Here is a 22,637-nt window from a genome sequence, read left to right on the forward strand (position 1 = left end):
AATCTGCCATGTACACCACTATTGGCTCCCAGACAGTTAACGAAGAGGTGCTCAGGACCGTCCTCATTGAAATTGAGTCCATACTCAACTCTAAACCCCTGGGCTATGTTTCAGCAAATGTAGCTGATTTGGATCCGGTCACACCAAATTATCTGTTGATGGGGCGGCCTGACAGCTCATTACCCCAGGTGGTGTATCCGCAATCAGAACTCCTTGGGCGTCGGAGGTGGAGACACTCGCAGGTGCTTGCAGACAGGTTTTGGACTGCATTTGTGAAGAACTACTTACCTAGTCTGCAAACGAGAGGCAAATGGAAGACCCCTGCTCCTGACATCACAGTTGGATCGGTAGTCCTGATGGTGGACCCCCAGTTACCCCGGTCCCTCTGGCAGATCGGGAAGGTGGTTAAAGTGTTTCCAGGTCCTGATGGCCATGTCAGGACAGCCGAAGTACAGATCAAGGACAAAGTGTACACTAGGCCCATTGTTCGTCTCATCACTCTACCCGAGATCCCCAATGACGAAGCCAGGGAATCATGATTGCTGATGGAGGGCTGTTGGTCTTTCTAGGAAGCACATTTGACACCAAATGTGGGGGCGGCAGTGTTAGAAAGACCGAAAGCTGTGGCAGTTCGTCATGCGCGCATGCGCTTAGGACTGTGTCATGTGCGTGTTTTGTAACATACCTGAGTGTTCACGCATTACAAGCTTGGTGGCTCATTCGCCTGTTGTTCTATCCAGCTTCGCGTATTTGCCGTTCGACTCCCTCCCTACCCCCCCCCCCCCCCCCTCGAGTGCAAATTGTGTGTCGTTGACGATTTGTAAGTTGTTCCATTTACTAGACAAATATTCCATGTGATTAAATAACCTCGTTGATGTTAGCCGCTAGTTCGTCTGTGTTTAGCCATATGGAGATGCCATTTCAAGTATACTTTACACAATATTGCATGTACAGCGTTCTCGACAGTTAAACCCCGTGTATTACTGTGCTGCCGGAATCCTCAAATTAAACCCGTTAACTGGCATTCTGACTCCAGAGGTGTTCTTACCGACACACCAGGGCGACACCACAATATCCGAGCACTCCCATACAGTCCTTTATCCAGTACTAGTTTCAACACCCTGACTGCCCTTTCCTGCGTATGTGAGTAAATTAGGCTAGCTAGTACAGTTTAGCACAGCTATTAGAAATTAAACTTTAAGTGCATTAACTTTCTCACTGGCAAATTCATTGTGGACTGTGTCTCAATATTTGTGAATTAGTGGGAATAGTTTAATTTGAAGGAAAGATTTATTTATATTTGAATGTACCTTATTAACTACTTGTGATTTTGGTTCATTGGGATTGACATGTGATAAATGTAACCTTGTCAAATCCTAGCTTTGCCAACTTTAATGAGAATGAGGAAGAAAATGTAAGACTATACTTCATAACGAAATAAATGTAACTAACTGTTGATTTGTAATTGTCTAACTGTAAACTAATCCTGTTTCTCCGTGGTTCCAAGGAAATTTAAACTCATACTCATACTAATGCTTATTTATACTTACATTTTATACTTACTTACTTATACTTACATTCTAGAGCCAGGGCCTGTTAAGTCTTCTGCTCAATTTGGCCACTTGAGGTCATTGTACAAAACATGACAAGGCATTCTATAAACTTGAATGTGAACAATGGTGAGGATATTGAGTTAGTAAGTAAAGAATTTGTATTTTTCTGTGTCTGCTTGCCTTATGATCAGCACATAACACTGTATAAAAATGATATCTATATATGAGAGGTCATTGTAAAAGGCTATGGAATCCATTTCAAACTGTGTCAGGTGAGACATTTATTTTCTCTAACAGTACTGACCTAATTCACTGCTTTTATCGCCTTCATGTGCTACAATATATGACCAGAAGTGGTCTTTGATCAAGTGCATGTTTTGTTCAACAAATGAATGCAGTTTCAGTCAGTGGGCTGGGTTCTTTACATAGTTCAGTAGACAGGAAAGTGCTTCTTCCTAATCCAGACAGATCACTTGTGTGTGGTCAAATAAAATTCAAATGGGTGTTATTTGACTGTATGCCCAGTTTTAACTGACACTCATTTTCTCTGATTAGATTGACATCTGATGGTACATCAATGATGGACATTTGTACATTACAAATCCTTGTGTCCAGATATATTTCTCTTAAATCTCCAACTCCTGGATGTGACAGAGAGATGCTGCAGTAGGAACAATGCCAAAACCAGTCATCCACTGTATAAACTCAGAATGGCAATATATTTACATGATTATACAAACAGGCACAAGCACAAACACAAGCACATTTTTCAGATCTCCCACCCCAGCAACTTGAAATGCCAGAATACACTTATGAATCTATAATTTCATCCATATTGCTTTTTCCTCATCAGTTCAAACTTAAGTTTAAGTTCAAGAAGCAATCAGCCTCTGATTTTGAAACACAACATTTGTTAATTAAAATGCCTTATGGTTTACAATATTTGTTAAAATGTTTGTAAACAAGTGGCATTGAAATGTTGATATGCAAGAATTAGTATTTAAGGGAGTCACAACATATTTTTTTTTTTCATAACCATATGATATGTCAGTAAATCGGTTATTATAAATGTTACAAAGTTATAGTCCCTAATAATCATCAAAAAACTAACCTGAACTGGTAGATACTTTTTTTTAGAACTTTGTTTGTAGAATATCTAAGAGATAGCATCCTCTAGTGAACTGAATATGGAAATGCAACTGAATGAAATGACATTTTCCCATCAAAACGCATCAAATTTCGACACTTCACTATGTGTCATAACAAAAGCCTCTGTATAAAAAAGTAACATTTCATATGCAAACATGTAAAGGCTGGCACTTCATCATGATCAGTGGATCAGTCCTTATATGCCGTATTACTGAAATTTAATAAACTCATAGTGCTCCAGGTGTCTCAGGAGAGAATTACAATTTACAATTTACAATTTAGTTATTTGGCAGACGCTTTTTACCAAAGCGACTTACAATTGGTGCATCAGTCGGATTTCTAATACCTTCAACAGAGATCATAATAAGACTGAGCGTCAAATTGCCCTTTCGCATTGCGCCCCTGGAATACTTTTACAAACAGAAATACAAGACAAAGGTTTTTTTTTTTGGTTTTTTTTTTTCTTTAGGGAAGGGAGGTTAGGCATTGGGGGACAGGTGTGTTCTAAAGAGGTGGGTTTTCAGTTTCCTGCGGAAGATGGTAAGAGACTCCGCAGTCTTGACTGCATGGGGGAGGTCGTTCCACCACCTCGGGGCAATGGCAGAGAAGAGGCGTGGTCGGGAGGAGCGGCTGCTGGGTTCCCGGAGTGAGGGGACCGTCAGTTGTCCGGAGGACGTGGAGCGGAGGGTCCTAGTTGGGGTGTAAGGCGTTATAAGAGACTGAAGGTATGATGGGGCAGAGCCTCTTGTGGCCTGGTAGGCCAGCACCAGTGTCTTGAACTGGATGCGGGCTGCTACCGGAAGCCAGTGGAGTGCAGTAAGCAATTACAGTAACATGGTCCAAACTGGCCTTTACATGAAGTCTATATTTCTCTAAAATTCTCTGCATACAGTGGAGAGCTGGGAAAGATTCTTTTGAGATTGTCATTAGGGTAATGTGCAATGTTCCTTATTAGCCACAGGAGAGCAGCAGAGCTTGAAGGCTGGCTGTCATCCCTTAATTATGCAATACGTCTTCGCAGGACATCTGGTTGTCTCAGAATACTGATAGAATATCTTGAATTATATATTTCATTAGGTTTTCAAAGGCTGAGACATTAAACAACAGATTTTCAAAGCATGAACCGTTTTATTAAAAGCAGTAAACATACTTTGACAAAACACTAAAAGACCCTGTTAATAGAACTGTGCGTACTGGTAGTCTCAAATGACTATTAATGCAATTCACTACATACAGTGGCATAATTATCAAACATCAAGTTCATCAGCACAGACATCCACATGCATTTAGAACTGCATGTGAAAACTGCACTCAAGCAGAAAGCAGCTTCCTTCAATTCCCTCACACAAAATAAGACAGAAATAGGGAAGACAGTAGAAAAGCAACAGAGCAATCAAGAAAGAAAGCAAGAAAGACAGGTAACAAACAGTGTCAAAGAAAGAAAGAAAGAAAGAAAGAAAGATATTCACACTGCTGGTTCAGTCTATGGCACCATTCAGGTAATACTTGCATTCAGATCCAAATCACACAAAAAAGTATCTATATTTCACCACAGGAAATCTATCAGACAGCAATGTGACTTGAAAATGCACTTAAAACATATCAAAGATTTTTTTTTATTCCACAGCTAATGGATATAACATGTGGGAATCTAAACAAACAGTAGACAACAAAAGAATAATGTTCCACATAGAAAACTAATAAGAATAGTTAACTAATATTTTAACATAAATAACAGGAATAAAACTATGAACTAAAATTCATCAGTGGATCGATTCAAAAAGTAGAAGTTCCATGCCTGTGCTTTTGAAAGGAGATTCAGCAGATGAACGGAATGATTCAGTTAATCTATTACAAGTCACCATTTCCCATAAATATGTTGGTTGTGCAACATTACCTTGCAAAATCTATTATTAATCCTTTTTTTTTTTACATAACTAAAATAGAATAGAAATGACTTTTCAACACAGCTGTTTTTCTCATTCTCCTCTAACACCTACATTTCATTCCATTTTAACTACAGAAGAATGATGACATTTTTTTTTCTGTTTGTTTGAGAAGTCAGTGTATTTTTCAGGGGAAAGGGTGCTTGAAGCATAAGGTGAAAGGCTGAGGTATTTGCGGTGAAATGTGTTAAGGTTTCAGTAGACAGGTTTATAGAGGAGTTCTCTGTTGAGAAGCCTGCGTTTCAGCTCTTTCCACAGGAGGCTACGCTCTCGCTGTGATCCCTTCATGAAGCCTCTGTTCTCCTGCGCGCGGCGGGACAGGTAGGGGATAACCTCATTCACCGGCCCGTAGGGAACGTACTTGTACACTGGGAACCCAGCCTGGCCTGCTCACACACAGTCAGGAGAAAAAAGGAGATAAAATATCTGTCACTTTTCTTGTTGATCAAACACTCAAACCACACTGATTCATAAAGGTTTGATAAATCAGAATATCTTCTCTTTATTCTTGCTGTCACAAGACAGTGGGTTCTTCTTACTCACCGAGTGGGAAACTGATCTGGTCACACATGCCCAATAACTGCCCAAAATAAACCTTTTTCTCACTTGGAGAGATGCCCATCTCGCTCATCCTAGATCACAGACACAAATCAGCAATTCAGTGCAGTACTGTAAGCCTATTCAAAGATCATCTCTGTCATTCAGTAAAATGAAGTGTATACAGTTGTTTGACAAACTACGAAATGCGCACACACGAGTCAATCTTTCACCACAGTGGTTAACTCTCCTGACTCACTGTCGCAAATCAGTGTCATCTGTTATTCTCTCTGTTTTTCACAAACAGCTCTGTCATTGTCAGTTGAGCCAGTTGCTAGGGTGTTCTCTAAAAAGACATTATGCAAGACTGGCTTCTTTGTAAACAGAGATTAACTCTAACTCTACAGGAGATTAATCAGATCACAAAGTTCCCATGGCCCACAGCCCAAGGGGCTACAGGTGCCTTATTCTAAAAATGCTGATTCAGTCTTGGAAGGACTTGTTATCCTTGTAACAGATATTCCCTGGAGTTCATGCTGAAAATGTGTTTTTCTACATCTCTCCATCCTGTAGAGAAACGTCTCTCACAACAGCTGGAGAGCTTGTCTCCTAGAGCACTCACTGTTATAACAGTATTCCAGACAAACTGCTAAATAGTCTCAGTGTCCCTAACTCTGACATAACACACACACACACACACACACACACCATTCACCACAGTAACACAAAATTACAATGTTTCATATCTACAATGTCTTACTTTTCCAGAGTAAACTTGACGGTGTCCTCATTGTGTGATGCTACCATGATGTTAGCTTTCCTGTTGTGTTCAATCTCCTCCAGAACATACTCTAAGCATCTGTGATGAAAGACACAAATATTTCATTTAAGCAAATCAATCTTTTGTTATATGACCATAACCCTCATACACTCTCAAACACCTATATTTTATATGGTCTCCAGTAGGGGTCTCTGCATATGTGTGAATGTGTGTGTGTGTGTGTGTGTGTGTGTGTGTGTGTATGTGTGTGCGTGCGTGCATGTGTGTTTGGGACCAGTTTCTTCATTCACCTTACTAGTGTGGAATAAACACAAATATAATTACCACTGTGCAATACAACTCAAAGGTCTAGTAGCTACACTACAAACTTACACAAAGCCTATTCAAAAGTAATTTCTAGAAGTTTTCATATTTTCTCCATTGTATTAACTTTAAACCTAAAGTATGATGGATGGATGAACACATTGAGAGAAAACATGACACAGTAGCACTGTTCAGGGCCTTGGTACAATTTCATTAGGTATATGAAACCTGGTCTTAATGTTTGTATTAAGTCACTTCTTCTGGATATACTTAAATCACAGGGCTCATGTACTTCTACCAATTTTTTTTTCCTGCTACACTGAACCACCATCCATCCAATCCTCATCTCCATCCAAACATTTACAATATATCAACATTATTGACAGTTGCAATTGCTTCCAGTGCAATTTACCATTTATTTAATCTCTGACATAATTCCCTCCTTATCTAAAACAATAAGCAAAGTTTAAATCCAAAAAAACATACTTGTGGTACATCCTGTTGGTGGCCTCATAGTCTGGGTTAATGGGGTCTTCATAACCAATCTCTGCTGCTCTTGATCGTTCTTGATACATATAAGCCCCACGGACAAGTTTAGCACCAAAGTACCAACCCTCACGTCGCGACAGTTCCACGTCCACCGTCACATTGTCATATGCCTCCTGCAAAAAAAAGACACATCACTGTAAATAGATGTGTAAACTTAACCCCAAGACCCCCCGGGCACAAGGAATGTTGCCCACTGCTCCTGTGTCTGGTGGGTGTGTGTTCACTACTGGTATGTTGGATGGGTTAAATGCAGAGGACAAATTCACTGCTCACTGTTCACAGTGTGTGTGATCACACAGATTTACATTTACATTTTACACTTGTGAAGTGAATTTTTGATATGCATATGGTTTAAGACAAATTTCTTTTAAAACAGGACATTCTGATCTCAAAACAGACAACTGGAAAAGGAGAAACATGGTTACACACTGAAGACAGAGAAAATTTATAAGTTCTTTCACACTAATTTTTCACATTCATTAGGGCATTTTCACACCCCTCTAAGAGCAAGCTACTGGCTCACAACAGGCTCACTGTAGACAACTGGCTTGTCCAGTATGTGCTGAAGATGACTGGCTCACCTTTGGGGAGCACTGGTATGTGTTGATGATGACTTGCTCACCTTTAGGTAGCACTGGTATGTGTTGAAGATGACCGGTCTCTCAATGTTGAAGATCCTCTGCATTTCCAGGGTCAGACGACTGATGGCTGGCTGGAAGTATGTCTGTTCAGCATCTACCATTAGTCTCACGTCATTGTCCTCAGCATGCTGCAATACAAAGGTACACACACACACACACAAACACACAAAAAGAAAGAGAAAGAATGGATTTACAAATCTTCATACAGGCAAGTGGTGTGTGGCATGTGCATGATGGTTTACAAATCACACAATAAATGGAGAAGGACGTGTGTTCTATAAAATGTAAGACAACAAGATCAGTCAGAAATTTAAACTAATGAAATCCAACTGTTGTCTGTCTGTTTAGCATATTTTCTTAGCAAAAGCAACTTCAAACGAAATGGAATCATTCTGAGTAGAAGAAAATGTCACCAAGTGTAGAACTCTCCATGAAAAAAAAAACAAAAAACATTTTGTTCTGCTCAGCTCTGAAGCAGATAAGACTTTGCTTAACAGTATGATCCAGTCCAACAGTCTCTGATATTCAGATGTTCATTATCAGAACCTCGATTAACTGAGCCAGGCATGTTTGAGTAAAAGCCTGCATGAATGACAGCTACACAGGAAAGAGACTGCCCACTGCTATGATATTACAAGAGAGGTTGAAGGACAAGTTGTTACCTTTTGGTTTATTTTATCTTGCATGCTGGGAAATGTATGTGTGAATATATGTGAGTGTATTTTAATTCCAGACTATGAGGCAACTTTAAATCCAGTCAGTGAGGAAATTCTGGAGGGGGTCAATCGGGCCATTGCTTGCCAGAGTAAATATGCAGATGTGAAAACAAGCACAAGACAGCAAACATGAACTGGATGATTTTGCGTCAAACTGTGTGCTTGTGTAAACAGATGAGTCTGACGGCCAGATGGCCTAAGAACACCTTGGGGTCAGTTCATCTGGAGAAAACAACGGAAAACACAGGCACATAAACAGACCCAAAAGGCTAAAAGTGTCATCATTCAAACCTTGGTATGTCCTTACACGTGGTGACAAAAGATGTATAGTCATCTTAAAAACCATAGTTGAGAGCACAGTAAAGGTCCAGGGGGGATGTTTTACAAAACAGGGCAGTGGAATTACCTCATTCACCTGGACTGCGTCACAGTAGTTAGCTAACTTACAGTGACTTACATCACTGTGGCTAACTTGTAATCCACTTGCTATGTCATTGTAGATAGTTTATTAACCTTGGATAGCCTTGATCTGAAAGCTACTTTGTGGGGAATCGCCTGAAACGACTATGGTAATTGCATGAGAATGTAAATAAGTCAAAGGAAAACTGATACTGGGGAAGCTTCTTTAGTGCACCTCCATTTGTAACCACTTACTACAAGGATACATCTGTCTGGGCTGTGCTGTCATCTGATGTTAATGGCCTTTGGTTGTAGCTCTAAAGACCTCATGATGATCAAACTGAACCAAAAGCCCTCCATGGATAAAATATAAAGCTATAAAGCTCTTCTGTGAAAACCTGGATGGGCTTACTCTACCTTGGCTAAAACATCCATTCTCTGAAGCATCCTCTTCATCTGTCTCTCTTCTTCATCAGTGAATTTACTCAGCAGTGGTTCTAAATGGCCAGTCTAAAAACAAACAACCCCCCCCCCCAAAAAAAACAGCTTGTCATATTTTGCAGAGGAACATTGGAATTTTCATTGAAAAATCTCACACAATTATAATAATGCCTCCCACAATTCAACATACACAATTACATGTTGCCACGTACCTCAACGTTGGGCACAACGAGCAGATTAGAGATCTTGGTCCTGTCATTAATAAGGCTGTTCCAATCCAGCAGGTCAATGGTTCTTAAATGGGAAACAGGGCGTTAGATTACTGTGAAGTCATGAAAACATGACATGCAAAGCACACATGGTATGTCCTGTTGGTCATGCACTAGTGTAAGAGTTTACCCTGAGGAACCCAGTTTCTCTCCAGTGAACCAATTCTCAATGTCTGCTTTACAGCCAACACCCAGTTTGGTCAGACTATCCTGGGAAGAGAAAACAGAGGTACAGCAGTAAGTGAGAAAGTCTAGTAGTTTAACCCCAAGGCTGTTCAAGAAATGTGAACTCTCTGACATAGATAGTAACTGATAAATAAATTGCTCCTGATGACAACTAAATGAAAAAATGTAAATGTATGTTCTACAATATGTATGCACATGCCGCTCCCCCCTGCCCCATCTGTCCTATATAGAGATATGCCTTTAGGACTTTCAACTCCTCAAAAACTCCTCAAACACTGACACTGTGATCATTTGTATGAGAAATGCCGGGAGGGACATGCCTGCAGTTGCTCCAGTTCTAGTTTCTGCTCTAGAGCTGCCATTCCAGCCTTGCCCTGCTGTGCTGCAAGCAAGGTGAAAAAACGCCTCCATTTCACCAGCACCTCAGAAAACTGAAGCTGCAGATTAAATCACAGAGAAACAAGAGGGTTACATAGTGCACATTTCTGTACAATTAAGGTGAAAAAAAGATTAGCTTGAAAGTATAATTATAAACATGTATCAAAACATGCTGTGCTTGTGATCACTCACTAGGAACTGAGGGCGTCCAAGAGCAGTCATCTTAATGGCTGCAAAGCCATCAACAGAGCTCCCTCCTGCGATACAAACAAGAGCCCATTCAGCCAAGACTTGTTTTAACAGATAAAATGCATATCAGGAAATAAATGATAGAGTTATATAGCTTTACAACTTAGAGTGGAAGCAATGATATCTCAATGAGGTAAAATTCCAGTAAGCAATTAATCTCCACTGATAACAAATCACAGGCAGGACAAAAACTACTGCTGCCAAGACTGCCACTGTACTTTTCCACAAGATTTGAGTGGACAGGGCCAGATGTTTTCATGAATTTCCAAAAAACTCTTTTGGGCAATGTATTCTCTTTCTTGCTGTCTTCTTTTTTTTTCCACTTCACTTTGTGTAAAAGGGAAATTAGAATTGGATTAGAAGGTGACTGCCAGCATTTTGAGTACTGAGTTTTTAATGGGCTCCTGAAGATGCAAAGAATAAAAAAAAATCACAAAATGAACGAAAGACAAAACAAATACGTGTATCTTCTAGATGTTCTTCCGGCAGTGTGAGCACACCTGAGGCTTTAATGCATTTGATGAAAGTTTCCATATGGTGATCACATTTGGCTTCGTCGGCGTAGAAGTATGTGCGGGCACTGATCACCCCTCCTCTGCGGTCTCCAAACTGACGATGCGCCTTGTATTTCCTCTCACGGTGATCCAGACCTGGGGATATAGTCCGGACACAATTGGAGTTTCAATAGGACACGACTATCTTTAAAGGCTCCCAGGAAAAACTTTTTAGAGGCATGACGAACATGGCTCAGAGATAATTCCTCCACCACTTAAATACAACATTTCACTGCCAAAAGCTGTAACTGAAAGATATTTGTTTAAGTTTCAATACTAGTACTTTTCATTTGAAAAAGCACATACAGAAGTTAGGGATGATTGACAGTCAGTGTGCAGACAGTCACATTTGAAAATAAATACAGGCTGTATAGATGTGTATGGTGACAGCTTATGGTGACTGAGATACAGCAAATTCTCATGTGTGTGCAACTAAATTTCTTTATGCCCAGTGTTTTGAAACAGGTATTTGTGAGAGGTATTAACATAAAAACCCAGATTTATAAAATAAAACAGCTTTTTTGCAGTGCAATGTTTGTATGAAGCACAAACAGTTTAACGAACACCGTCTATCGAGAGAGAGAGAGAGAGAGAGAGGGAGAGAGAGAAATGGGCAGCCCGTTTGTCTATATCAGCTTGCAACGCCACCCCTAAAACCGAGAGTAAATCCAGACCGAACCAGTGCTGCATCTCTAACCCAAATACTGAATCTATTTCTGTCCCAAACCCTGCTCTCATATTCATTCCTCATTAGTACAGCAAAATGTCCTCTGGCTAAACAAAACACATGCAAAAATCCTGTACAGTCATTGTCCGCCATTAAGACGTGGGGTTTAGATGTCACTGCAACACATAAAATTAAAACAGATCAGCATGTGCATAGGCCCTGACACAATCAATGTACTGTTATGGTGCAAAACGCTGGATCACAAAAACAGCCAAAAAACAAAAAAAATAAACAAAAACACAAACCAAAACCACTTTCCTCACTGAAACTTACCAGGGCTTTCTTTCTCTGCCTCAGATACACAGGAGCTGAAAAGAAAGGCACATGATCAATGTTACGTGGACTCGTACAGGCAACAATACATTCAACATTAAATTACATTTATTTCGCCGACACTTTTATCCAAAGCGACTTACAAGTGGGGAAACAAATTCAAGCTCCAGTACAGTGAGAGACCTGTGAGTAAGCACTAAGTATTACATCAGTTCAATAGGGCAAGTGTAAGCAATAAGTGCGAGTTCGGTAGAGAAAACACGTGGTTCGGTAGAGAAAAATTCATAAAGTCTAGTTTGCGAATCCAATCAGGTGTCAAATAATGTGTCATGATTAAGGTGACTGATGAACCTCTGCGTGTGCTCTAGGGATCCTGTTGCATCAGGCATCAGTAAATTCAGCGGAGGTAAAGTGCATGAGGTACGGTGTCCTCCCTGTCAGTGTGAAACATGAGGACAGTGTCCCGGTCCAAACTAGTCACATCCAGCTTATCATGGAACAGCCTGATTTCCCAGCGTGATCCAGAAACACGCGACCAGCTGGTGCAGCATGTTTTCCTATGTCATAGCAATAAATTACATGTACTCTATTGTTTGGACAAGTCATCATTTTCTCCTGATCTTAAACACCGGGCTGAATTTTTTCATGGGAGACCTCTAAGAGTTTTAAAAGAGACTGGATAATGGAGGCTCATTAAAATCTTGATTGACCTTTGAAATGTTGATTTTTTTTTTATTAGGAATTGACAGTGAGTAATGTCTGCACAGGGTAATAAAGCTATTTATATCTCTGCTTGAGCTCTGTATGTCACCAGAGTTCATTCTGGGCAATTGGATCAATGCTGGTTAAGTGGTTATGAACACATCACTCAAAATAAATTCCAAAAACCTAAAAACAAAAGTTGGTTTAGTTGTCTTTGATTGTGAAGAACATTCAAGCTTTCAACTGAAAGTGAACTTCATACAATTCTTATTTTGTATGTGTCCCAATTATTTCAATCATCCTCTTTGGTCACTGGTATTTCGAATGATCTGAAAATTTGCCTCATATGTAAATCCTCAGATTTTTACTATCTGCTTGGCTCTGACATGCTTGATACTTTCTGAATAGCTTAGAGATGAAATAATATACATAGACCTGGGCTACCATTATGATGACACTCGATTAAGGCTGACAGGAAACCTCTAAAGCTATCCAATAGTAACTGAATGCAATGTTTATTGTCTATTATTTCCAAGCAAGGAAAAACTACATCAGTTGTGTACATAAAATTTCTATTATATGGCTACACTTCTAGAAAAGACCAGATGGACATAAAAACTAGAATAGGATTCAGCAATAGATAAATCACTTGGCATATGGATTGCTTTATGATTTCTTAATATATAATATGTTAATGCTAAATATGTTACATGTTAATACTTCTATCAGAATCTGGAGCCTAAGCATTCATAGAGAAAGCTTAAACTGGAACCCTCTGCAGATTTGAACTGCCTGGCCATACCTCAGCTTCAATCCTTAACCAAACAGACTCCTTCTCAGTTTTCCCAAAACACGTTATACAACCTTCACAGCCCTAACTGAGGGGGTGTGTTTTGTAACTAACTCAACTCAGGCGATTTGGTTTTCTCAGCCAGGCTCTCATGTGACCTAACATGACTCAGGGGGTGGAGACAAACAGACTCCTTTTTCAAGGAAATAAAAGGAGAGAGGCTTGTCCCTAACTGACCAATCAAGAGAAGGGCAGTGTCTCCACCATGGACTAAAAATATGCCATGGTTGGCCAGTGACAAATAACAGCGCAGACACTGTTTAAATGTGAGATGTAACAGACATACATAGTTTAAGAGTGTTGTTAGAACATTTGAAAAAAACAACTTAAAGAATCTGTGAAATGATAATAAAAGACAGTCACTGTCAAGCATTTTGTGCTTTGAATATCAACAAGGTCAGTAAATTTCACTTGTATATGTTCACATGATGGTGCTTGGCGGGTTTGTAGTGACAGCGCTGGAACAGCAGATACCAAAAAACACCTGTGAATGCTCCACAGCTGAATGTGCTGAAAAAACATCAGGGGTGTCATCAGCCAAAAATTTCAGAAGGGGGTCTGTCTCACACAGCAATCCCTCCCAGTTAGTCTAAGTACTTATCTTTTTTCAAAACAGAGAGACTAGTAAGAGTATCCCTATCAGGCCATTTGGATCCTTGGCAATATGTTGATTACATGTAGACAGCTAACCGACATATATCATTATGTGAAATATTCTATTGTCATCCAGTTATCATAAACTGAGGGATACTACACTAAACATAACAAATAAGTCATCTTAAATGAATGAAAAAGAGCTTATTTCATTTACCACAACACGTCCTGCTGCAAACATCACATATTCTGCTAATATCACAGAATACTGTATATTACCACTAAAACGGTTAACACTAATATTGAAACTACATATGTACATATAACACCTATATTTTAGGAGCAAAATTTATATCTGCTGGATGTTTTTTGATCTATATTAACTGAAAATTGCATAGCAGCACAGTCATAAATGACAGTCCTGTCTACATGTGTCTTACTGTGTCTGGGCACAGTCCATAACATAAGACAGTAAACACAGACATGTGCTTGGACTCCCATTGGACAGATACTTGGTGAAAGTGGAAAAACACTGGATGGTTACCAGGGTGATTATGGATAATCTCATTAAACCTATTTAGCTGAATTTCTGTGACAATGTGAATTATTGCTTTGGTTTCCTTGTTAGGTTTGTTCATTAGTCCAACTTTAAACAACTCATTAAACTAAGACCTCCATCAAAAAAGGTATAATGACTTCATAAGACCCCATGATCTGACTCATTTAAGGAGTGTAATGCTCGCCATTATGAGATTGTAGGTACTATTTCACTGTACATGTGAGCACATTTGATATGGTTTGGAGATGTCAGTTGACCCCAAGCCAATATGGACATGTGACAAAAATAGAACATCATCATCCATCCGTACAGGCTACCTGAGCGAGAAACTTACTCCATTTCCTTTTTCTCTGCCTCCTCCTGGGTCAGGTCCTCCTCAACACTGTAGTCTAACACTGAGCCCACACCAAACGCCTGATTTTTGTGGATTAAAGGCTTGATAGAATTCTGGTCTTCTCCTGCTACAAATTGTCCATAGAAAGTCATCTTCATTAGCTTTTCAAAAAGCCTCTGGCCGATAATCTTCTTGCTCAGGTCCATCAACTGTGGGAAATGAGAAATTCGTCAACTCTCTCTTAATTCTTAATTGCCTGAATTTTCAATACTCTCTCTCTCTTTCTCACACACACACACTCACGCACGCACGCACGCACACACACACAAATACACATTATTTAGGAACCACGCTTTTTCTTCTATAAATAAACCACCCTGGCTGCGACCACGCAGCCGTAATGCCACCACATTGATTAAAATTGGGAAGAGAGCAAAGCAGCATTTCGACCAGTCAAGTTATGAAATGTTATGGAACAAATGAGTTATAACAGCTTAACTTACCTCCTTATTCTTGTCAACCAGGAAGTCAAATGTGCAAAGTTTGAAAACCAGTAAACTTCTCAGTAGTTCAAGTGTGTTTTTGCTCTTGTAAGCTTCCCTAGTGTTCTCAAAATCTATCGAAATCTTAGTGGCCGGAATATCCGACACACTTTTTGTCTGGCTGATAAGATCTACTTGACAGGGTTTCTCCACAACCGTGCATGTTTGATCGATCTGCTGCTCCTCCACCTTCAAGGCGCTGGGCTGGGTAGATGCGGCAGAAGACCGAAATCTTGGCGGCGAAAATCTCATTCGAATGAAATGATCTGACTTTGCCCTTGCAACAGCTGGTATAACTTTAGCGTGATACATTTTAAAAGTTAAAAGTGAACTGAAGTTTATCAGTTGATGGAGTTGTTGGAAGTGTTCTGATACAGCACACCCTTACTCTGCACAAAGCAACGCGCTCTCTGAGAGATACACACGGTCACACGGATGCCTTTCATTCAAATACGCACTCTGGCATGCAAATACATTCAGTATCCTGCGTGCAGATTGGTGCTTAATTTACTGACGCATCTAGAGCGGTTTGTGTTGAGAATCCAGATGTTTCTATAGCGGAGAACGAGGGAGTACAGCACAAACGTTTGCCAAGAATATAGCTCTTGATACAAAGTCCGCTTTGTTGTCCGTATTACCAAATGTAAAGCTGGAAGGTTTAAAATTTCCGCTTGTCTGTTCTTAAAGGTTAAAAAGTTGCCCGCTTGTCCGCTGTTAGAACACTGGTGCTTTGATGTACCCACGTGGTTATGTGGGTTGTCCCGATCGTTTGGCGCAATGTTTGCATTCAAAGTCACTCTGCTTAAAATAATTTATTGTCGATTATCGTTTATTTTTCAAACATCGTGCCATTCGGTGGAAATGGGACACGCAATGTAAAACGTACAGTTCATCTATAACGCAATGTCTCCTAGATTTGTGATAAACTTATTACTGAAAACTCAGAGTTTGTTCAGTTAACCTTCAGAGATAAACCCTAACCTGACGTTGTACATTATATGAGTAATACTGATGTCCACTGAAAGAAGAGGAAAGTGGTAGTATGGTAATACAACTGATAGCGAAACAGTGAGGCAAATATATCGAAGCAAGTTTATCAATCTACGATTAAAAAAATAGTCATCTCAAATATACACCCTGTACAAACTAAGTAGTAGATAAAGAAACAAAGAGGTATTACATTTTAGCACATTCTTACAACCGTACGTCTCTGGCACAATCCTGCCTTTCTGTTGCGTGGACAGCCCTTACAGGACATGGTCCTGTTGAGTGATCTTTTCAATGGAAATGTATCTGCTTCCGAGACAGAAAAACAACTCTCTCTCTTTCTTTCTTTCTTTCTCTCTCTCTCTCTCTCTCTCTCTCTCTCTCTCTCATTGGGTTAAACGTCTGCTACTTCACGTCAGCACCACTTATAGCCTGTGCATTATTTCAGATATATGACGTATTTCATGTTTCATGTAAGTTAGTTACATATCTTTACTTTAATTGTGATATACATTCCGTTGCTATTTGTTTATCTCAGGATCCAGTCTTTCCCAATAATAAAACTGTTCTCCAAAACGGAGTTAATGCATTGATTTTTTCATGACGTTCCTTGATTCCTTGTTCAGATAAAGTTAACAGTTATTTTCCATCATACTTGTGATCTGACTACCTGCTCTTGTACTTTTTCCCATGAGGATCTTTCATTACTTATATTTCTGTTTCTGCAAAAATGTCTGATTACAATTAAATTTTTAGACACGTACAGAAACTACATGTAAAGATATCAGAGTAGCCTCCTGCCTGTGTCAAATGAAGTGGCTGAGATAATACGAATATGACTAAAATAGTTTCTGCATATAACTAAACGTCAAATCAAATAATTAAACGTCAAACCACTCATGTACCGTTACACCCTGGAGGCAACTGCTAGTAAAACCTAAAGAATAGAATCCATTTGCTAGTGGTGGACAGCCTAACTATTGGATGGCTTGGGGCATGTATATGTACTTAAGAGGCAACTTTCCAGAACACTCAGATGGGATCTATATTGTCCCTAAGATAGCAAAATGTCAATGCAGTCATTCGCGTAAGTAAGAAGGTATTTGATCTCTGACAAGCATATCCATGTATCTGGTTTATGGGTTTCGAACGTTTGCTGTTCAGGTCTTTATTGTACAAAGGCGGAGGGTGTATTTCTAGGGAGTGTCTCTTCTGACATCTTGTGATGGGTTAGTGTAAGTTACTCAGTTCACTGTACCGGCTACATTTTGCTCTGATGAAAACATGTTTCACGGCTCTAAAACATAACATTAGCACGGCATTGAAGGAGGCAGAGTTCACTTTACACCATGACATTGCTCAGATAGCAAAACTAAATACATGCTGTGGGAAACTGCCATCACTGGATAACAGTGTAAAGACCACATCAGTTAGCAATTAGGAACACTTACCTTATGGCCAGATGCCTAATTTCCTTCTGTTGCACTTAAACATCTGAATAGACTTCACTGTCAGAAAGGAGGTTTAACACAACACAAAATAAAAACAAAGATTCTTATTGTTTTGTAGGTGTTCATTACTTTTAATAAAGACAGATAAATTTGTGCATCATAACAGAAGATTGGTTTTTATTACTACATCTAAACCTCCAGACCTGAAGAGAAGTCATGGTTGTACTCTAGCACAACACTGAAGTTGACTCTCAATCCAAAATTAACCTATTTTCAGAATCCAAAACCTATTTTCAGAACAGTTAAGCAAAGAGTTTGAGAAAAAGAAGTGAATGCTATTTCGTTGATAATCAAATGAGTCTCTTTACACTTCTGGGGACATCAATTTGTAAGCAGGTCTTTTGTGTAGAATGTTGTTTTAGTCCGCCCTTGTGAACTTATGCCCAGATTTCTCCTCCATGAATAAGACGACTGTCAAACAACGACCCGTTAACAAATTGATCAACGGCTTCAGGTACTATATGGTTATGAAATAAAGCGAGATAACGCTCTCATTACATGGCTCGAAAAGAATATAGGGAACAACAGCGAAGTAAAACGGCAGCCTTTCATTTTACTAGTTAATCTGTGACGCTCATAATTCAAAGAATGAATTCCAAGTGTGCGTCTAGGTTGAATTTATTCACATAGATTTAACATAACACATGTACAAATCAGAGGGAATGGGCCAAAGCGAACGGTAAATATAAATAATGAGGAGATGACAAGTGCCAGCATTCCACGATGACTGAAAATGAAAGTCTCTCAAATGCCAGCTCAAGCCGTGGTGGTGTATCTGTGGCGTTAACAGGGCTGACGGATGGATGTTTCAGAGAAGTCATCTCAGGCAATAGGAGAGAGTTGATTGTAGAAACACCGCCTCATCGTTTATTCTTCGTCCTTCTCTTCATAGTTGTGTTTGATATGTTTCCACAATTTCTGAGAAGCAAAATCAGAATGTTAATCTAGTTGTATTCTCTGACAAACAACTTACATAATGCTTAATATCAATGAACGTCCCCAAAGTCGCTATGCTGAAAAGCAAATTATATTAGCTAGTTAGCTTTTAGCCTGCTTGTCCTTTGACTAGCACTATAAGGTCAGTTACACATAGGCTGTATTTGATCTCGTCGTATAAGACACTTACCCCACGATTTAGCTGCTCAAAAAGTGCATCGCCACCTTGGTCGAACATTCTCTCGAAAAAGACAGCTCCCACCATAATGGTAATGGCGAAAGTCGACGTCCTTTTAAAGAGCAGGTTGTACACACTCTTTGCGAGCGCCATGGCGGCAGACGAAGTTTACCAGAGAGGCAGGATGGAGTTTGCGCTTGCTGTCTCTTCCTTGTGGTTGTTTCAGATGGTATCACAGTCAGTGTATATCGCCACCTACTGGAATGGGGTTGTATGTGACGTTAATCATAGAATTCCAAGGTCATTGAAGAGATCCCCCCCCGTTTCTGTTACAGCATCGTGGTCACTAAATTACCATGCGGTTTGGGCAAGAAAAGTGAATTCGAGACCGACCCGAGCCCCAACTAGGTTATCAGTTTTTAGTCTTGACCTGAACGGATGAAGTAATACAGCACCAAACGCGTTTTTGTGTGAGTCACAACAAATCATACTTCAAAAGTAAAAAATTCCGAGGGGAGAATAAAGTATTCTCATGTGATCCAATTAAATTAATTTGTATTTCTGGCCATGTGTTCTGAAGCAATTTGACGAAAGGCTACTATGGTAGCATGGGCAACTTTCTGTGCAATTTACCGAAAAAAACAAGCTACTTCCTTTGGCTCTCTTAAACAGTGATGATTTATTTTTATGCACGAATGTACTTCCAATCACGCGGTTCAGTCCATTAGTTTTACTTCTTGTACGGCTGAGCCCAGGACGGCCTTTCGAGAAAGTGGTACATTCCGCCCCCTGCAAAATTTTAGTCTCGTCCATAACCCGGTAGATTTACAGTTTAACCCCTTTCACTTCCTTTCCTGTGGCAGCCATCGAGAAAATGGTGAGCGATTTCGGAGACTCAAAAAAATCTAATGTAATCCTGTTGTTTTAGAATGTGTATTGGACAAGTTATTGTCATACGACAGTGAACTAACCTTGCAACGTTTAAAGCAGACCAGTATTTAAGTAGATAAGCGTAATTTGGGCCTTAAGTTTGAGTTGTAAGAAAATCGTTTCCCACCGTATAGCACAGTATGCAGTGGTTTGCCAGTTGGCACAATTGCAATTAATTTCAACTGCTTTTCAGTTGAGGGCCTGTGTAGAATTCAGTTAATGAAAATGTATGGAATGGCCCTGTTGTATGAAACTAAACCTTTGCAAAATTTCCTTCGTCCTGTTGGAATTGTCAGTCTGTTCCGTATTCAAATATCTTGGCTAGGTAGCCTCCATGGTCCACGCTTCTGTGTATTTGTCGACTTGGGCAGCGTGAAACAGAAGTAATATACATGCAAAGACGCACAACCTGGATTGGTGAAATATAATGAAAAGAAATATGATCTGAACATTTCGACATAGTTATCAGCTACACGCTTTATGCTCAATGAAGGAACTTGACAGAAGTTAGTGAATTCTCCAGGAAGGACCTCCATAACAAGTTGAAGGATTTTCTCTTAAATTTGTGTTCATGTTTTAGATGACTGTTGCACTTCTGAGTCACCACTGTAAACATTCTTAATTCTATCATTTTGTCATAGAAGTGTGTTGAATGGGTATTGCTCTTTGTTGAGTCGAATTTCTCTTTGTTACAGGCAAAAATTAAGGCCAGAGACTTGCGCGGTAAGAAGAAAGAGGAGCTGTTGAAACAGCTGGATGACCTGAAGGTGGAACTGTCCCAGCTCCGTGTTGCCAAGGTTACTGGTGGAGCTGCCTCTAAACTCTCAAAAATGTGAGGTTTAAAAATGAAAACTACTTTTTTGGTTACCTTAGCCATACCTTGGAAAGGGAATGAGCACTGGTAGTTTGTCATGTCCCATGGTGCTGTTTGATGTGAGACAGAGATCTGTTTAGTAGTTGTTTATTTTTATTTCCATTCGCTAATGGGGTTTGTGCTTCCCTCCAAAAAACGATAGACACTGTTGAAAAATATGAAATGAGAGTGTTGACGGTTGTGTGACCAAACTGAGTTTTGATGGTTAAACTTTGTTCCATCAGCCGCGTCGTCCGCAAGTCCATCGCAAGAGTCTTGACTGTCATCAATCAGACTCAGAAGGAGAATCTGAGGAAATTCTACAAGGTACAGTCATATTTCCCTACTTATCTCTCTCAGACACGGCACTTCTCTGGCCGTAGTTTGACTGGTGAAACAGCTCTGGACTTCTGCTGTCCACTTTATTTGATGTGGTAACGGTGTGGTGTGCTGTTTTTGTGTGTTACCTTAGGTAAATGCAAGTGGGACTTACTGAATCACAATGTTTTAGTAACTTTGAGCGGTAAATGGCTCTAGATATTCAGCTACTTATTTCTCTGTCTTAGGAGTTTTAAAGGTTCACCTGTGGTTCTTTAGATTCCATTTCAATTCTGTTGATAACAGAAAAAAAAAGATTTCATGAATGAACTAGTATTTATGGACGACAATGAATGAATATCAATTCTTACTGAATCCCATGAGTCGTGGAATACATATTGAAAAACACGACACTGCGCCCATGGCAGACAGTGGATTGGGAGTTCTGTGCTGTCACAGAAGCTCTCGTGTTATCTTGGCTCTAGGCCTCAGTCCTGCAAGATGATCACCCAACTCTGCTCCGTGTCCCAGTGGACGCAGGGTGAATACTCTCTTGCTACAGAAATTTCTTCTTTCCCTGGGAAAGGAGGATGGCTGTGCACTACAGAGTCACCATTAGACACTCATCTGTAGTGCACAGTCAACATTCACACAGTATTATATGACCAGGCATCCATTTCTGTTTGCTTGATCAGTATTACAATTCTGTTGGCTTTCCACTGGTGAGCAAACTGCTTGATGTTTCTAGAAAGCTTTGCGCTTGCTGTATTAATAGTGTTATTTTATAGCTTAAAAAAACTTAACCATTTAAACAAATTCATCGCCGCTTTTAAAGAACCTCTACTTTCAGTCCTTCAAAACCACGTCATTTGGTAGAACTCTATTCCTGTCAGCTCAGTATCCCTCTGTTTACACTCTCTCTCTCTCACAGGTCTCCCTCCCTTGTTCTTTTTGCTTGACATTTTTTATTTGTCCTTATCTTTCTTTCTTTGTTTCTTCAGGGTAAGAAGTACAAGCCCCTGGACCTGAGGCCCAAGAAGACCCGTGCTATCCGCAGGCAGTTGACCAAGCACGAGGCCAATCTGATGACAAAGAAAATGCAGAGGAAGTCACGCTTGTACTCCATCCGCAAATTTGCTGTCAAGGCCTAAGGCTGTGCTTTTTTTTTTCCACTGAAAATAAAGACCCCACCCCTGGACAGATGTGTGCTGTGGTCCTTGTAAATTTATACAAAACTCCATTTTTTCTTGACCTGTAGAAGACCTGGTAGGAATCAGTGAAGTTAGCTCAGTGTTTTAGTCTGTTTTTAGCATAGGATGTCACTAATTTAGTTTAAAGACTACACATTCATCTGCACAGGCATACAAACTACACTTTTTCAAGTAACGTGTGTTAATGACCTTAACGGGCTACCGTCAGTACTCTACAGTACTCTGCTTTTCATTCACTCCTTAAAGACATTCAGAAAGCTCAGCTACCAGGCAACATGACTGATGTGGCAATCATTAACAAGAACACAGTCGCAGTTCTTACAATCTGCTTTCTGTTCATAACCTGTGCTCCTTTATCCAATGCTGACTCATCTTTGCAGAGATGCTGTACTACCTTAGTTACTATGCTGCAAGAGCACAGTCAATATACTCGAGTAGCCTTGTGTTTTACCATAGCTAGATAATTGTGTGTTTTTGTTGT

General features: G+C 39.9%; 3 protein-coding genes across 3 annotated transcripts; 1 reads left to right on the top strand and 2 right to left on the bottom strand.

Moving 5' to 3' along the window:
• Positions 1-3,820: 3,820 nt before the first annotated feature.
• prodha (proline dehydrogenase (oxidase) 1a) lies at positions 3,821-15,636 on the bottom strand. The gene is made up of 14 exons (XM_030767385.1): positions 15,194-15,636; positions 14,691-14,899; positions 11,652-11,686; positions 10,598-10,747; positions 10,041-10,105; positions 9,791-9,907; positions 9,415-9,494; positions 9,228-9,309; positions 8,992-9,084; positions 7,441-7,587; positions 6,756-6,931; positions 5,946-6,044; positions 5,192-5,280; positions 3,821-5,034 (listed from the first exon to the last, which is right to left on the bottom strand). Exons 1-14 carry the CDS (start codon positions 15,542-15,544, stop codon positions 4,844-4,846), a joined length of 1,884 nt encoding a protein of 627 aa, XP_030623245.1. The 5' UTR covers positions 15,545-15,636; the 3' UTR covers positions 3,821-4,843.
• A 2,694-nt stretch (positions 15,637-18,330) lies between these two features.
• uqcr10 (ubiquinol-cytochrome c reductase, complex III subunit X) lies at positions 18,331-19,022 on the bottom strand. The gene is made up of 2 exons (XM_030769341.1): positions 18,857-19,022; positions 18,331-18,648 (listed from the first exon to the last, which is right to left on the bottom strand). The coding sequence occupies exons 1-2, from the start codon at positions 18,995-18,997 to the stop codon at positions 18,598-18,600; spliced, it is 192 nt and encodes a 63-aa protein (XP_030625201.1). The 5' UTR covers positions 18,998-19,022; the 3' UTR covers positions 18,331-18,597.
• Positions 19,023-19,693: 671 nt separating this feature from the next.
• On the top strand, positions 19,694-22,145 carry rpl35 (ribosomal protein L35). Its single transcript, XM_030768298.1, has 4 exons — positions 19,694-19,721; positions 20,470-20,606; positions 20,873-20,954; positions 21,947-22,145. The coding sequence occupies exons 1-4, from the start codon at positions 19,719-19,721 to the stop codon at positions 22,094-22,096; spliced, it is 372 nt and encodes a 123-aa protein (XP_030624158.1). The 5' UTR covers positions 19,694-19,718; the 3' UTR covers positions 22,097-22,145.
• The last annotated feature ends 492 nt before the right edge of the window (positions 22,146-22,637 follow it).

Source organism: Chanos chanos, chromosome 3 (genome assembly GCF_902362185.1).
Source record: "Chanos chanos chromosome 3, fChaCha1.1, whole genome shotgun sequence".
In the NCBI taxonomy this organism is placed as follows: Eukaryota; Metazoa; Chordata; class Actinopteri; order Gonorynchiformes; family Chanidae; genus Chanos; species Chanos chanos.